General features: G+C 38.1%; 1 protein-coding gene across 2 annotated transcripts in view; it reads left to right on the forward strand.

Moving 5' to 3' along the window:
* Window positions 1-18,484, forward strand: part of LOC100909977 (leukocyte surface antigen CD47-like) — a 64,863-nt gene that overhangs the window by 38,265 nt on the left and 8,114 nt on the right. Inside the window, exons 4-9 of one of the 2 annotated variants that reach the window (XM_087577222.1) lie at window positions 6,446-6,539; window positions 7,175-7,282; window positions 8,423-8,515; window positions 10,655-10,750; window positions 12,163-12,255; window positions 14,768-14,849. In XM_087577222.1, the coding sequence (XP_087433348.1) occupies window positions 6,467-6,539; window positions 7,175-7,282; window positions 8,423-8,515; window positions 10,655-10,750; window positions 12,163-12,255; window positions 14,768-14,790 (486 nt within the window). In that variant the 5' untranslated portion in view covers window positions 6,446-6,466 and the 3' untranslated portion in view covers window positions 14,791-14,849. The remainder of the gene's footprint in view (window positions 1-6,445; window positions 6,540-7,174; window positions 7,283-8,422; window positions 8,516-10,654; window positions 10,751-12,162; window positions 12,256-14,767; window positions 14,850-18,484) is intronic. The other variant, XM_087577221.1, reaches the window with a different exon arrangement.

The following is an 18,484-nucleotide window of genomic DNA, read 5'->3' on the forward strand; positions in this document are numbered from 1 at the left end:
AGGAAATAGCCTTTATTGAGATCATTACATGATTTTCCAATGCTATGATTTGTTGAGTGAATGACAGAAGATTGTCTATCAAGGTACTATCATTAACAACATTACATTTTTGTTTATTTTAAATAAAAAATTAAATGTAGTGATAGAACTGATCAAAAGATATTTTTATCTGAGTATGTCATGAATTTGAACGTTCTCCTTTCTCTCCCTTCTCCATTGTATTAGTCTTCGTTTAGGCTCATGTTTGGAGAGGACGCTCCATCGTGTCAGGGTAGGATGGCTGCAGGAGCAGCTCTCAGCTGCTAAATGTGGATACTTTTTCATCCACAGGCTATTTCATTTTTAGTCTCACTTTATATATAAAAGTGATTTTATTTATATATAAATACGAATAAAAACCATGGTATTTTTCTAAGTCTAACTCATTTTTCCAAAGATGAGATTGAAATTCTTTTTGCATAGCAAATGAAAGAACTGAGTAAGAAGGCAGGTGACGTAATTGCACTCCTCTTTATGGTTGCATGAGAACTCTCTTGTGTATACGGGCTACATTTCTTTATCCATTCATCTGTTGACTGACACATCAGTGGATTCCGTAACCTGGCCATTGTGAGTAACACTGTGATAAACACATGTGTGCAAGTACTTCTGTGATATGTCGATCTGGACTCCTTCATGTATGTATGCAAGAGAGGTGCAGTTGGGACATGAATACAGGCTGCTACCTTGGTGAGGACCCTTCAGCTGATTTCGATCATGGCCGGAATAAGTTATAATCCACCATCTACGCCCTCCCAGCTTCCCTTGGTTGTTTTTCTAGTAACAGTCATTCTAACTGGTGTGAAATGGACTGTCCATGTTGACTTCCTCCAAATTCCCCTGCTGTCTAATGATGCTGAAAACCTTGCCATATGTTCCTGGTCATTTGTATTTATTTCATCTTTCAAGAACTGTTTAGTTCATTAGCTCAATTATTGATGGGGTGTGTGATTTCTTCCCATTTCATGATTGAATTCTTTATACAGATATGTGGATACCAGTTAGCAAAGTCTCTCTCCCATGCCATGGACGGACTTCTCAGTTGCTTCATTTCCTATGCAAAAGTAATTTTAATTTCACACAATCCCATTTTTTTTTAAATTCATGGTTTTATTGCCTCAGTCGTTGTTCTATTCAGAAAACCCTTGTTCATGCCTATGTCTTGAAATATTCCCTTTGAAAGGTTCCAGAGTCCCAGATTTTCCATCAAGGTCTTTAACTCATCTTAATTTTTGTTGTATTTAATGAGAGGTGCAGCTTGAGTTCCATGTTTCTACATGGGGATATCCAGTTTCCCCAGCACCATTTGCTATAGAGCATCTTTTCTCCAATGTACATTTCTGACACCATTGTCAAATATTGTGTGGTTATAGCTGTGTGTTATTATTTCTGGATTCGTTGTTTGATCTGATTCATCTACAAGTCAGTTTTATTCCAGTGTCATGCTGTTGAAATTAGCACTGTTCTTTCCGGGAAGGATTCTGTTGACCAGAAGTGGTAGTTGTCGTTGTTGCTGCTGCTGCTGTTGTTGTAGTTGTTGATGATGATGATGATGGGGGGGTTGTTTTTTGGTTTTTGGTTTTGTTTTTTTTTGTTTTTTTTGTTTTTGTTTTTGCTTCCTGTGAACTTTTAATTTTTTTATGTATTTCCATGGAAAACATCATTAGAATTTTGGTGAGGACTGCATTGAATCTGTAGATAGCCACTTTCACAATTGATAAATTCTCCTGATACATGAGCATGGTGTCTTTTTCATCATGTAATTTCTATAGTTTCTTTCTTCAGTGTTTTACATTTTTCAGTGTAGGGGCACTCAAGTTCCCTTGTTAGGTTTGTTCTTGGGAATTCTTTAAGCAACTGTTTGTTTGCTTTTTCTGATTGATTTTTTCATCAGTTGGGTATTTATTGGTATATATGAAGGTTGTTGATTTTTATATGTTGGTCTTTCATTTTGCCATTTTGTGAAAAGTGTTTATTTGCTCTAAATGTATTCTATAAGATGGAGTCTATCATACATACAGGATCACACTATCTGCAGATAGCGACAATTTCTTTCTTTTTGATCTGAATCCTTTCAGTTCCTTTCTCTTGTCTTTTGCTCTAGCTAAGACTTTCAGGACTTCACGAATAAATAGAGCTCACACTTTATAGAAGATAAGAGTGGAAAAAGTAGCCACCTTTTGTTTCTGATGTTATTGGAGATGCTGTGAGTTCTCCAGTTCATATGATGCTAGATATATGGTAAACACCCAATAGACTTTCTTATGATGAATTATGTTTAGTTTTGTCCTGTCTCTTTTCATGAAGGGATGTTGGTCTTTCTCAAAGAATTTTCTCAATCTATTGATATGCTCATGTGATTTAGTCCTTGATTCTGTGATTGATTTGAGCATATCAAATCATACTTGTATTGCTGCAGATTTGGTCATCGTGAATAACCTTCTTTGATGTTTAATTTGTTTTGCTACTATATTATTGAGATACTGGTGACCTACATTTGTGTCTTTATCTGGTTTTGGCATCAGAATAAAACTGGTTCCATAAATTGGGTTTAGTGTGTCCTTCCCTTTCTATTTATTCAAATAATGTGAAAAGCATTGATCTTATTTCTTTAAAGATCGGTTAAACTTCAAGAGGGAATACAGGTAGGCCTTGGAGTTTCAGTTGAGAATTTTTTTTCTCTACATATAAGCCCAGCTAGCAAAATACTCACTATGTAAACCAGACTCTTCTTGAACTCAAAGATCCTCTGCCTCTCCCTCTGGATGCCCGAGTTTAAAGGTGCACACAACCATAATTGGTTAGTTACAGATCCATTTGGGTTGTTTATAACCTATCTTTAAACCTTTTCCCTTTATCATTAGTTTTCATTTACATCTTCTTGATTTAATTTTAATAGGTCATGTAAGTCTAGCAGTGTATCCATTTCTTTGATGCTTTACAATTCTTTGAATTATAAATTTTCTTTTCTCCTTTTTCACATTCTACCTTCAAAGTGCACTTGGGAATTTCATTGGAATCTGTTTTAATGTTCTTCCTCTTTCATCTCTAGTTTTATTACTTTGGCACCTCTTGCTTTCTTTTTATTAGTGTGACCAAGGTTGTATCAATTTGTTAACTCTTTCAAGCCTGCCTATCTGGTCCAATGACTTGTTTTGTATCGCATTTCATTTTTTTATTGCATTCATTTCTCTCCATCTTATAATTTGGATTTAGCTTGTTACTGTTTTCCTAACGCCGCCAGGTGAGTCATTAATTATTTGTTTACATTTCTCTCACTTTAAGACTTTTATAGCTACAAAGCTCCTTCTTAGACTGGCTTTGCTTGTATTCTAGATGTTCTGTTGGGCTGCACTTTCATTATCAGTCATTTCTAAGAACTTTTTAATTTCTCTCCCTATTTACTCAGTAGCCTATTCATTGTTCAATTCTGTATTATTCTGTCTCCGTGTGTTTCTACATCTTCTCTAATTTTTCTCACTGATTGCCACACCCACTCCAGTAGAGTCTGTGTGACATGAAGCTCTTGTGCTTCGTTTCTATCCAGAGCAGAGGCCTGTGCCTAGAATGGCTTGGCCTCCTCCAGGTCCCTGGCCGTCTCCCTACAAATAGATGATGACCAGGGTCTATGCTTGCGGTTGAGGTGCCTTCTGTGTTCTAGCCTTGGTGATCTTGGCAACTTTAAGCCTGTCAGCAATATCTGATTTTAAGAATATAGCAGTGTGGGAAGATGGTCATGGACCTTTAGATGTCTCAGGAACTGAAAGTTCAGAGATAGAAACGTCTCATACCACCATGATCCTGATAAACTCAATGGCTGCGATGAATTCAGCTGTTGTATCCACTGGTTCCCAGTAAATAGGAGAGAAATTAATTGCAGCTACTAACAAAATGACTGTTCCAGAAAAGCTTTTCCCCCTTTTGGGAAAGTTTTGTTTACCATGATTCAGAATAGTAGTGACTCTTTTAGAAAGACCATGGATAAGTTCCAACAAGTTGAACAAACTTATCAAGAGTTAACTAAAAGGAAAAGAAAAATTAACATTGAGCAAGAAATGACAGAAATTATACAATGGTTACAAAGTTTCCTTATTATTCTGAGGGGCCATAAACATAGAGTTTAAACTTTATTAAAACAAAGGTAAATGTTGAATGCATACCTGGTGCCCACAAGTCTGGCAGTATAACTGCAGTTTTCTAAACTATTGTCTGCGGCTGAGAACTGTTTCATAGACTGTATGTTCAGCTTTCCTCCTTGCAAGAGACATTTGGTGGGGTGATGAATAAGAGTTGGATGATTGCCAATTATGATGTACCTGTTCTAACTGCTTAAATCTACGCCAAGAAGTAAAGCTTTTCGCAGCAGCACACACCTTAAGTTTGTGTCTGTCTGTCGAGCCGAATCCATTCTCTACCTGAAATCCAAGCCTTGGTCCCTCTGCTGACACATTCCCCTGTGTAGTCTGTGGCAGTTGATTTCTAGTTCTACTACACTGTGATCAGAGAGATTATAAGAAATTCAATTTCTTTTATTTGCCAAGACTTGCTTTGTGACCTAAAATATGGTTTGTTTTCATAAGAGCATTTCTTGAGCTTCTGAGAACCATCAGTATTCTAGAGGCTTTGGTTAGAATATTCTGTAAATGTCTGATAATGTGATCTATAGTGTCATTTAAGTATGATGTTGCTTTGATGGTATTTGTTAGTTGATGGCCAGTCTACTGATGAACTGGAGTACTGTCATCACCCACTATGATCTCTGCTTCCACTTTCTAGCAGAATTTGCTCTATGAATCTGAGCATGCTGATATTTAGAATTGTAGTATTTCTTTGATGAGTCATGCCCTTAATCAATACAAATTTGTCTTCTTTATTACTTTTGACTATTTTGGACTTAGAGTCTCCTGTCAAATGTTAGTGTAGATAAATGTGATTTAATTTGTTTGGCTTACTACTTGTGTTTTTTGCATTGGAATTTCTACAGCTTAAATTACAATTAACAATGAAACAACATATAGCTTTTCAGTATTGAGGTATTTGCAATGTTCAAAGGGAGCTTGGTCCTACCAGGATTGAGTTTGTTCCCTCAGTTAGTACTCTTGGGGCACTATAAGTAGTCTCTAGCACCACTTTGGAAGTAGAATATTAATTTCAGAATCAACTATAATTTTTAAGACACCCTTTATGAAACACAGTATTAGTGGACTTAAGACAATTGATCCTTCAACTCCAATAACTTTTAGAGAATAAAGGAACAAAACAGTAAGCACATATGCTAGAATATTATTCCCAGATGCAAGGCAGGACAGAAAATAATAGTCCGGGTAGAACTGAGAATTTTTATAAAAATAGCAGTAAAATTTGATGAAGAGAAAGTTAATAGGAAAGGATGGTAGTTTGCTTTCTATCACTGGAACAGATCAGTCAGTATCCTTAACTTTGTGACATCTTTAAATCCTCCTTTATAAATGTCAATATTTCTGTATGTTCTCTAACTGCCTCCTTTTTACCGTGAGCATCCCTTGCCTTGTCAAGTTTTTCATCCGCTTTCAAAATTATGGGTCAAATGTGGGTCCCCTTTTGTGCCGACCTAGGACAGTGATATCTACTCCCTCATGTCCAAGTCCAGAACTTGTACTCAACAGAAAAAAATATTTTATTGGAATGGATCCATAATCGATGAGTTCAGAGTCAGCTATATTTTTACAACTTTGTTTTTAAAAGTTAATACAGGTCACCTTACATAATATCATATCAGAATCAATCAAGAAAAAAAATTCATCTAGAAAAAATTACTGGTGTGTTCTAGTAATCCACAAACTTTTTCTGTATTGATTTTTTATAGTTTTAGCTTAGTGGCTTGAATATGGTTTAAATTTGTTGTCCAAAGGCTGTGGATTAGAGGCTTAGTCATTGGAGTGTTAGAGGATCCATTAAGTGTGGTAGAACCCTTAAATGATGGTAGTATTTTTAAGTGATGGGGCGTAGAAGAGTTTCATGGTCCACTGGAGGTACAACCTTCAGAAGATTAGTAAATACAATAATAAAACATTTTCAGGTGGCTGGATCATACTGAAACATAGATTTCTTTTAAATCATGGTTATTGTGCAGTTTGGTGGATTTGATTCATTCAATCTATTCATTTTATTAGAATAAAAGTCAAAGAAAACTGAAATTTTAAGTATTTCCCTCTAATCACCATCACCCACTGAATACCAAAAAGGAGACATTTGTGTGTGGTGAAATTATCAATGGCATTTCACCCAAACACCCTGGAGTTCTCAGTTCCTCTGCCTCTCAGCCTCACCTTGGGTGGTCTTTAATGGTGTGTGTGTGTGTGTGTGTGTGTGTGTGTGTGTGTGTGTGTGTGTGTGTAAATTAATACAAAATGTCCTGTTGTCTCAGGGAAAACACAGACACAAAAGGATGCAGACACACGAGGATGAGCCTGTTTTGGGAGCCATGATTTCCGTGATTAATCCTCTTGAACCTTGGGCATGTAATTTCATTTAATATCTTGGCTATAAGTCCTTGGCATTTTCTTCCATCAGAATTTGACCAACATATGATTTGCTCAATATTTAGTGTTTATTTTCAAAACAAATTTCCTAAATGTATAGATTTCTACTCATTTCATACTGTGTGGGGCTTGGTTCCTTTTTTCTTATGTTGCTAGTTAACTAGTTACTGTCTATCAGTTTTGTGCACTTCGCTACTGTGTGGTCAGTCTGGAATCACTTTGCTTGTCAGGGAATACTAACAATATTTAAGAGTGACATATAATGGGTGATATTACTGTGTGGAATCTAGATATTCCTCTCAAAGTTCTATCGTAATAATGTACAGACCTACCCCCACATTGAAAGACTGACACGGGAACTTAAAAATGCCCTAATTAAGAAAATTGTTATAACTTGCTCTGTAAAATAGATTAGAACTAAGTGCCACCCCCATACTCACATGCTATACATGTGTGTTGTCATGGTCCTACCTATCAATTACTTATAAATGGTGTGAGTATGAGTTTTATTTAAGTGTCACACGGAGTTGTCAATTTGTCTTTGCACTTTATATGCTGTGGCGATACCTTAGTTTCTGATTAAGTTTATGTAATTATTTCTCTCTTTTTTTAAGTACAAAAATATAAATCCAACCCTGTAAACAGGAAAACTATTATTTTATTTGCTACTGGACTATTGATCACCATCGTTGTCATTACTGGAGCCAGCCTTTTGATCCCAGGTAAGACGCACAGATACTGGGCTGTAGTGTTGGGGCTGATGTGAGGAGATCTCGAAAGGAAGTGTACTGATTCCTACAGTTGTTGGGCCGACTGCAGCACACGATGTGGTCTCAAAGAACAGAAAATACCTCATTGATCTGGACCCCACCCCTATGCATGAAACTCTGGTGTCCTCTGCCTGGGGAAGACGGTGCTATTCTATTTCCTGCCTCTTGTAACTTCCAGTGTTTGCAGGCAAAGGCTGGCTTCCTTAGCCTGGGGCAGAGTAGCTCCCATATCTGCCCTTCTATCTTCTCCTTTGTCCCGTTCTCCCTGTGTCCGTCTCCGTGTTTGTGTGTTGGCGATGCCATTGAAATTAAAGATACTTGTTTAACTCAGTTTAGGATCTTCATTCTAAACCCTTAATCATATCATCGTCATGTAATCACATAGGTTTAGGGGACGGGAAGGTGAGAATGTAAGGGGATCACCATTCAATCCATTGTGGGGGCAGAGTGCTCTGGCTAAGATGTGGAAATGGGCATGGACCCGGAGCTCTATCTGAAGTGATCGTTGCAGCTGAGAGCTGGAAGTGAGAGTGGGAAATAGAGGCAGGGAGAAGATGAGAAGGGAAAGTCAAATCCCGGGGCTCTCCGTGGCAGACCATAGCGTTCCACTGCCGCCACTGCCATCTCTTAGGAAAACAAATCTTGGAGCTCACATGGCAGACCATAATGCACCACTGCTGTCTCTTAGGGACACTGCAGCACGGGAGGATCTTAGGAACAGATTTGGTAACTATGTTTGCATTCAGGCCTGGTGAGGGCCTGAAGAGCTGAAGAAATCAGAAGACGACGGGAAAGAGCAGTAAATTTGGCTTGGGGGGCACAGACTGAATACTGAGAATGAGTGGATGGTTGAAGGTGAGGGCAACTGGAATTACGTAAGGCAGTTAAAGAGTTAAAGCCAAATGAAGGTTTTCATGTGAGGAAACTGATGCGATTGAAAACGTTGAGTCACTGTAAATTTGGAAGAAGAATATTTTCAACATTTCATAGTTTATGAGTGCAGTATGCAGGGCAATGAATTTAATAAATTCAGTACATTAACTTTGCAAGCAGTAGAAACACAGAGAGAAATAAATTTCTGTTTGTTAACAGGTGGCTTTGCAAAAAGGAAAGGCTATGGGTTTGCTTTCCTCACTACTCCTTCAGTGATACCTGTATTTCTCCAGTACCATAAGTTTAAGCCAGGTGAGCATTTGCTGTTCTAATGATTTTAAATACCTTTGCATTTCAAAGACAGCGTTTTGGGGAAAACCTTTTTTTCTTTTTCTTTTATTTTTATTTATTTTATTTTTAGCTAATTTTTCTCAACCCTTCTTCAGTTCCTCCTTTCCCTGCCTCCATATCCCCACAAAGTTTCCGTCACAACTTCATGTCTTTTTGTTTTTAAAATTGATAGCCTACTAAATCCACTTAAGTGCTAAGCCATATGTGCATGAATGTGAAGTCACCCCCTGGGGCATTGGGAACCCACCATTAGCCATAGCCTCAGAAGAATCATTCTCCCTGGGTGTGGCAGTATCCAGTCACTCCTTAGTAAGGCGGATCCTAGATTACACCTCCACTGTCTAGTCCAGGGCTCTGACTCTCCTGATCGTATCTTCTGGTCTTGCCCAGGTAACCAGAGTGATTGGGAGCTTGGGAAAGTGATAGCCATGTCATGTCCAGTAGGCAGCAACTCACAGTGGTCTTTCCTGTCATCAGCCTCCAACATGGCTTTCAACGTTTCCAAAATGTTCTATGGCCCTAGTTGTTTATTGTTGGTAGGTGATATAGATGACCCAGTAGGGCTGAGAACCCTCATTCTCACCTGACTGTTTCCCCCTGCAGGAAAGAAACTTTCTGACTGAGGGAGGGAGCAGCCCAGATGCATTGGGTATAAAATCTTCCAAAGGCAATTTGACAATTAGTAAAATAACAATTACAGGTTCTACCCTAAGGCCTGCGAACACCCCAGCAACGTGTTGTTGTTGTTGTTGTTGTTGTTTGTTTGTTTGTTTGTTTGTTTGTTTTTTGGTTTGGGGGGTTGTTTTGTTTTTTTGGGTTTTTTTCTCCAGGATTGTTATACCAAGCATGAGATGTCCTTCTGTTGAGCAAATCTCACACTCCATAGCAGAAATGCCACTAATGTACCAAGAAGTACATCCTGCCAGGCAAGGCTGCTATTGTAGCACGCAGGGTCTATACTGGGGAAAATCACTGATGGCTTCTGTACCCTAGAAACATGCATAGCACCTTTGGAAACTGTGAAAAGTAGCCAGCAGAGGGGAAGCTTTCCCATTTGTTTTAATAATGATGTTCATAAATTGGCTTATTGAAAATATTTTCCATGCTATTCTTAATGACATCTCCCCATAAGGATGAATTCCAGTGTCATCTTAGATCTTCGATGTATTTTTATTTTTTTAAAAATGTGATTTTTTTAAAATATATGCGACTAAGAACCATTTTGAATTTCAGTTTTTCAGAGTGTGAGATATTTGAATAAACTGTTCTGTTTGAACAGCCAAACTCAGGAGAGACAACATCCAATATGCTCCAAAATGGGAAAATTTTGACTACCAGACCTCAAGTTTTTGTGATAGGAATATTTGGCCTGCGATACCTCAAGATTACCTTTACATTCTGAAGTATATTATTGAATAGTCATAAACATATTTCAAGAGGCATAAACATATGCCTCTGCATTAATAAGACTATTTCCATAGGATGAGGTTACAAATCAAGAACACTGAACACAATTGTGTATGTGTGTGTCTTTTTGTTGTTGTTGTTGTTGGAAACCTTTACACAAATCTTAAGAAGAAAGTATGTGTATCAAAGTATGAATTAGTATTTTCTTTACACGTTAACCACTTGCATATTTTGTTATTGTAATTAAAAATGCCCATTTGGCCAGTGAGATCGCTCATCAGTTAAAAGTGTGTGCCATCCAGGGTCTCTCTCTTGGATTGCCTTATATGGTAAAGGTTCCATTTTAAAAGCACAGATCCTCAAAATACACAATAGAGTTGACCATGTCGTGAGTAGTAGTAATCATTCCTGATGTAGGATGACCAAAGACAGTCAAAGCAGCACTGGTTTCAGATTTACAGTTAAAAGTTTCAATACTGTTCAGAAGAAAATGGCAGCAAATGTATTATTTGCTGCATGGGTAATCTAGAGTCACGCTTGCTGGGAAGGGTGTGGTCACTGGAAAAGTATCTGTCATTTGAAAACTTAACCGTAGCCAGTCTTTGGTCAGAGGACTGTACCAAAGGCAAGTAGAAGTTACTGCTTCGTTTTCATTCTCAACATGCTCCTGCTACATCCATTTCTTTCTCTTAGCGATTGGGAGGACTCTCCATACCGTGATCATGTTAACCATCATTCAGGCAGTGGGCACTGTACTCACTGTGGCGGGACTCTATCACAGTTCATTAGGTAAGAGTCATGTTTTTCTGGAGTCTTGATTTATATTTCTCTGACAGAGCTCTTAATTTTCTTTGTACATAAACTTCATTGTTTTAAAAAGATGTTTAGGTTCATAACAAAATTCAATGGACATTACATACTTTTTATAAAAGTGTCTCTTATGTAATGTTCTTCACAGTCACATTTTCTTCACTATTACCAACCAGACAACACATTGTTTTCTAATTGATGAGCCAATATTGAAAGACCACTATCCACAGATTACATTGTGACTCCTCCTTTGCCTGTGGTGGATGCATATGAGATGTATTAGTCACTGTGTTTATAGATTGTCATTTTACCTTCACTAGTATACACCCCTTGTTCACTACCTATTTATTTCTCTATCCCCACAGTTCCCTGACAATGCTGATATTTTTAGTATCTCTATTGATTTGCATTTTAATAATGGTTTTTAAAGATTTATTTATTTTATGTATGTGAGTACACCATTGCTATCCTTAGACACAGCAGAAAAGGGGATCGGATCCTATTATAGATGATTACGAGCCACCATGTGATTGCTGGGAATTGAACTCAGGACCTCTGGAAGAGCAGTCAGGGCACTTACCTATTGAGCCATCTCTCCAGCCCCTTACGAATGTTTTTAATTTGAAAACATATGGGGTGTAACCTTTTGGCATAGTCTTCATTCACTTAGAAATGGACATACATGCTTTCCCTGGGCTTTTAGTGGTTTCATGCTTCACTATTGCCAAGTGCGGAGTATTCATGAGGACACACAGTAGTAGTTTATTGACATACTCACCGAACAAAGAATAAGCTGGTTGCCTTGAGATTTGTTGTAACTACAAACAGAATTGGTACAAACATACATGTTATTTACCTATGACTGTATGTCATCAACTTCATCTGCATAAATGCTGGATTGCAGACTAAGGACATAGTTTTACAACTGTTTGTATGAAAATACCTCCAGCGTTTAGCATCACCAGCACCAATGATTATCATTTCTTCACATGCTTAGCACCTTCTGGCTTAAGATTTTCTTTTTTTAATATATTTCTTCCAGTGGGAATTAACTTTTGATGCTGGTACAAGAATATTGTTTATATATACCTCATGAGTATCCTCCAGACATACAAATTATTATGGCTAGATTCACAGAAGAACTTTAAAAGTAACCAGGCTCAAATTGTTTGAGGACGGCATTTTCTATTAGTCCTGATAATGTATGTTATGCAGATGTGAATTTTTCCTTAAAGCAATTTGAAATCATTTTATTAACTGAGTTAATGATAATTAGCATGTATAAACTATCTCTTGAACAATGATTACTTTCCTTAAAATTCGATATTACTTATTTAGTTCTATAAGCAGTTTGTTTGCATCTATACTATGCAATTTCTTTGTTTTTACAGACTGCGTACCAAGATATGGCTCCATACTAATTTTAGGTTTGGCCATAGTAGCTCTAGGAGAATTATTTGGACTAATTTACATGAAATGCTTTGGTAAGTCAGTTTTGTCATGCTATCCCCTGCCAAGTATATCGAATTCATAACTTGGAATATGCTTTAACTGTTTCTTCCACTTTAGGGACACAGAAATGTACTACAGATAACTCAACTAGGGGATGGTGTTGTGGTAAATATGTGAATTTAGATGTGCTAACAGCATGGATACTGCAAGTTGTACTCCCTCAGGAACAGGATTGCTGGGTCAAAGGGTATGATAGGTTTCTTTACTGATTGGTTGAGGTTCCTATGTTTGTTATGCAGACAGAAGTTACATGGTGTTGTAACATTTTGTCATGTTGTTGTAATGCTCAGTGTTGTTTGAGGTATTTAAGATACTGTTTGGTACAGTACGGATTTTGGTGACCCCCTCCTATGTTTATGAAGAGACTGAAAATTTGATGAGAATATATCAAATTTATGTACCACTTTATGTAATATGAACTCTTTATAATAATGATTGTTTCATTTAATGGTCACGGAATGTCTTCCCATTTGTGTACAGGGCCTTTATTGATTTTTGTTACTGTGTTATAACTTACAATGAAGAAGTCTTTCACCTTCTGATTTACATTTATTCCTAGAAATTTTATTCTGGAAATACTGACATTGACATAATACATTGTTTTATTTGGTTGGCTTTTGTTTGCTTTGTTCTTGAGCAATGCTATCGCTATATAAAATGGTTAATGGGTTTTATATGTTTATTTTGCACCCTGCAACATTATTAAATGTGTTAATTCTAAAGAGATTTAGTGGTATTTGGTCTGCTGTAAAAGCTTATTGTTTATACTTTTGGAAATGATTTGGTAGCAAGAATGTGGAGACAGAGTCCTTGAATTAGAAAGGTGTGGATATAGAAACTGTAGATAAGAACAGTAGAAGAAATAGAAAGAGTGGACATATCTATTATTGACTTGGAGGAATTGGTGGTCAAAGAATTAGGAAACATCAAACACTAGTCATAACTATAAATGAAATAAGAACCTCAGATTTGGATTTAGAGAGATGTTGAAACTTTAAACAAAGGGTTGCCATAGGAGAGTGGAAAGTTGGTAATGATGTGTCCCAGTTTGTGACAGTGGGAATGGAATGCCATGATATTACATTTAAACATCATAAATCTGTTAATTCTTTTCCTTATGATTCTTAAATCTCAAGATTTGTTTAATGGCTTATGAAGGAAAAGTATATTGTATGTTGATCTATTATTAGAGTAAAAATAAATTTCGGAACTGTCTGCAGTCTTCAGAAATAATCAATATGGTGTCTCTACTTACATTTTACTTACAATACATGTATAAATACACATGAAGACCTTATTTTGAAATGAGTGCTGTTTCCTAACATTTCTCCCTTTACCAAAAACATCAATAACTTATCCAGAAAAGAGGGAAACTTTTATGGCAACGACTTTTTCAAGCTGCACACATTTTCTCGATTTGTTGTGTTTTAGTATTGGGAGCTTTAAAATTTTTCTATATTTATCTTACTACATCTATAATAAAAAATTGATAGTCATGTTGGGAAGATTCTCTGCCAAGTTTGTATAATCAATCATTTTTTCTAATACTATAAAATTGAAACATTAAATGACTAACCTGTTTAGTTTTCTTTTGAAAGAAAAAATAAAATAAAAATCTTGCTATGGAGGATAGAGTTAATCATTTTAAAATCTTCTATCCCACCATGGAATTAGAATTTATTCTGGTGACAGTAGCTCTCCTAATTGGTTCCCTTTATGTTTTCTTTTAGAGAATTTAAATCAATGCAAACATTCCTTAAAGTAGATATTTCTTAAAGACTAAAATCCCTAATCTCAGCATAATAAAAACAGGTTTATCTTATGTACACTCACTATATTGTGTGTGCACGAATATTTCCAACCATGCTTATCACTTCCTTGAGTATTGAGAGGTTCTTTGAAAACCATGATCACAATGGCTGCTTTCGGTTTGTACTATATTGGACTATATTTCATGAGTTGTGATATAATTAAAGCCATCATTAATATAATTGGCACATGAATTGAATTAACTTTAGCATATTTACTACAAAAGCAGTATGTGTCACATGTAGCCAGCTTTACAAGTGAGAAGGTATCATTTTGAGAAGCAGTATGCAATCAATGTCAAATGTGTATTCGCTCGCAGCCATTTCTAGCAGCTGCCATACAATGTACACTGATTCAGATGTGAGTGGGACCCACCTGCAAAGCTAACATTTTAGTGTATACAGAGTGATCGACCTCTCAAGGCTCTTGTATGCCAAACTGTGTGTGTGCTTTAAAAGAAAGACTATACTATTAAAAAATTGTAATAGTCTAATTTTTCTTCCACAACATATTAAGAATTTCCATTCTGCTGGACCTAGATAATATCAAGTTTCATGTTTGCAAGAGAAATAATACAAATGTAAATTAATTTAATTTCCTGGGGTCAGATACCAAGTCCTAATTTCTGTACATGTTTAAAATTTACACTGTGACTTTTTTGCTTGTCTTTGACAGACCCACTGATTGAATTTCAATAAGACTTGAAAGCACAGGCTGCGTCGTCTTTCTTCCCTACTTTGTCTCAGTAGCTCACAAGGTAATTTCATTGCATATGATTTTTTAAATGAAACAAGAGATTTTTCTTGTGTTTATGCCTATGTTTATGTGTCTGTATATAAAAAGTTGTATGTTCCAATGCCAATGTATCTCTAAGAGAATGTCAGTACCACTTGGAGCTGGAATTAAGATGGCCCATCGAATGTGGGTGCTGCATTCTGAACTCTAAGATCCTATACAAGAAAAAATTTCTAAGGTGTCTTTCTAACTCTGACATCCTGTCTTAACCACAAAGAATCAGGATGGGGCTGGAGAGATGGCTCTGCAGTAAGGAGTACTGGCTGCTCTTCCAGACGACCCAGGTTTAATCACACTTGGTGGCTCATTAACATCTATACCTCTAGTCTACAAGCAAGGGGAGAGTCTAAATCTTCTATCCTCCCTGGGCACTGCACAAATATCCTGCATGTGTACACATATTCAGGAAAACACTCATATACATAAAAATAAATAAAATGTTGAAAGATTATCAGGGAATAGCATGAAGGCAGCTCCCATTAGCATAGAGGAGGAAAATGCCCGGGTTTAGAGGAGAAGCCGGAAGAGGATGATCTTAGGAGGAGATAATAACATGAAGATGTATGTAAAGGAAAGGGACAGTAAAAAACCAAAAAACAAAAAACAAAAAAACTGCTGACATGACCATTCCATGATAGGGTTAAGGGGAAATGTTTTACTATCTATATGACAGAAAGAATAGCCAGAGGCTTCTGGAAGAGTCCAGAACAAAAAGAGAAAGAAGTAAGCTGAACACAGCCATAAGAATGGACACTGAACATAGCTAGGGTTATCTGTGAGAAAGGGGGTGACAGCAAGGAATGGCAAATTGCAAAAGCACAGAACAGCAATGACAGTGGGGGAAATCCTTGCTTTAATAAGGAGAACAGATGTGCATCTGGGAGGAGGGAAGCCTAGGGAAGTGAGAAACCATGCAGTGACTTTGAGATGTATAAGCGCTGTGATACTGAGGAAGGGTCCAGACTGAATATGGATAGCAGATTCACCAGATCATGAGAAGTGGGGAGTGAGGTTAGAGAGTGAGAGAGGAGAAAGGGAAGAAGAGAAGAGAGGACAAGAGAGAGGGGATCTGGGGAAGATTCATAGGCAGAACCAGCAAGAAACATGTAGCCAAGAGAGCAAAACGACAGGCCACCATCGATTTACTATTAAACCACAAGTATATGTCCATGGAAAGCCATGTATCCCTTCTGCCAGAACTGAGGGAAATTACTCCTTTTGGCAGATTGGACATAGTTTCACAAGTTTCTGAGGAATGTTGGCTTTTATCTAACCACCAGAAATCCTCCTAACATCCAGGTTGGGCTCATTTTTGGATATTTAGACTGCCTTGTATAGTTTGGAAATTTGGACTTGACAAAAGGAGGCAAAATCAGAAGTCATCCCACATCTTCCTAAGTAAATTAAGCCAAGGAGAATAATTTGTGGCAGACCACAGAGTTTAACCTACAGGACACAGAGGGCAGAAGAAGCTGGAGAACTGAAGGGGAAAAAAAAATGAAGACATGTATGAGTTGAGGGGAAAGTTTGTTATAGACATGTGGTAGAGCACAGCCAGAGGCACTTGGAAGGGTCCAGACTGAATATGGATAGCAGACTCACCAGAACATGAGAAGAGGGGAGTCAGGTTAGAGAGTGAGAGAGGAGAAAGGGAAGAAGAAAAGAGAGGACAAGAGAGAGGGGATCTGTGGAAATTCACAGCAAGAAACGTGTGGTCAAGAGAGCAAAACGACAGGTCGCCAAAATTGCTGACTTTATATAAGGATCAGAGAAGCTGAGGGAAGGGACTTGAAGCTCAGGGGTTGGAAGCTTCAGGGTAGGGATCCAGGTGAAAAGTGCTGAAAGGAACCAGGAGCCAGAATTCTATAAACAGGTATTGGAAATACTGAGAGACAAGGGAAGCCAGAGTTTGCTGTGCAATGTTAAATAGGCAATAGGTTAATGGAAGAATCATGTGTTCTTGCCAGAGATAAGAAAAATATGCCTTTTAGCAGCACAGAGAGGGAAAGGGAGAGGGAGAGGGAGAGGGAGAGGGAGAGGGAGAGGGAGAGGGAGAGAAGGATCATGCTTGTGAGATAGCCCTATGGTGATTGCTACCAAACCTGAGGGCCTGAGATCCATTCCTAGGCTCTACATGGTAGAGAGACCAACTTCTACAAGTTGTCCTTTGATACACACACACACACACACACACACACACACACACACACACACACACACACCACGCTATGGCATCTATATGCATTGTGCATGCTTGAGTGGGCAAATAGCAAATAAATGTAGTCTTAAAAATTAAGAAGTGTTCACATTCAAGACAACATCCTGAGTGGAATCAAGATTGCTATGCAGGTGTGTCATAATGTAGGCATAACGTAGCCTTGGGGAGAAGCTGAGACAGATCGTGCAGCCTTCTTTTTCATGAAACTGAAGGACAAATACCTCATCACTTTCAATAAACCTGCTTCCAAAAGGCACCATCATTGACAGCCCCCATTCCCTTCTTTATGCAGCTTAGAAGAACCATTTGGCAATTTTCCCCCCACCCATGCCCCCTCTCCTGTTCTGTGGTAAGATGACTGTTAGAAACTCAAAGTGAGAATGTTCTGCTGTCATGCCACCTTGTCAGCAGCTTTCCTTTACTCACCCAAGACTTCAGTGTTACTTGGGCCAGCATGAGAATTGGATGCCTCCTCTCCTTGTCCAAGCTCCCCACCATCGTCATAAAGCTCCAAGCAGAGGAACTTCTCTGTGACGTTGACAGATCAGAACCCCTCAGACAGTGGGGTTCTTGGTTAGAATTCTTCACTAAGTACACACACTGCATATGTGGGCGAGCTACAGGGAGAGTGGATTTGAGTTATAACACCTCCAGTTTAATAAGAGGAAAGAAATTAGGGTAGCTTTTTTTTTTTATTAACTTGAGTATTTCTTATATACATTTCGAGTGTTATTCCCTTTCCCGGTTTCCGGGCAAACATCCCCCTCCCCCCTCCCCTTCCTTATGGGTGTTCCCCTCCCAACTCTCCCCCCATTGCCGCCCTCCCCCCATAGACTAGTTCATTGGGGGTTCAGTCTTAGCAGGACCCAGGGCTTCCCCTTCCACTGGTGCTCTTACTAGGATATTCATTGCTACCTATGGGGTCAGAGTCCAGGGTCAGTCCATGTATAGTCTTTAGGTAGTGGCTTAGTCCCTGGAAGCTCTGGTTGCTTGGCATTGTTGTACTTTTGGGGTCTCGAGCCCCTTCAAGCTCTTCCAGTTCTTTCTCTGATTCCTTCAATGGGGGACCTATTCTCAGTTCAGTGGTTTGCTGCTGGCATTCGCCTCTGTATTTGCTGTATTCTGGCTGTGTCTCTCAGGAGCAATCTACATCCGGCTCCTGTCGGTCTGCACTTCTTTGCTTCATCCATCTTGTCTAATAGGGTGGCTGTATATGTATGGGCCACATGTGGGGCAGGCTCTGAATGGGTGTTCCTTCAGTCTCTGTTTTAATCTTTGCCTCTCCCTTCTCTGCTAAGTGTATTCTTTTTCCTCATTTAAAGAAGGAGTGAAGCATTCACATTTTGATCATCCGTCTTGAGTTTCGTTTGTTCTAGGGA

Source organism: Rattus norvegicus, chromosome 11 (assembly GCF_021556685.1).
Source record: "Rattus norvegicus strain SHRSP/BbbUtx chromosome 11, alternate assembly SHRSP_T2T, whole genome shotgun sequence".
In the NCBI taxonomy this organism is placed as follows: domain Eukaryota; kingdom Metazoa; phylum Chordata; class Mammalia; order Rodentia; family Muridae; genus Rattus; species Rattus norvegicus.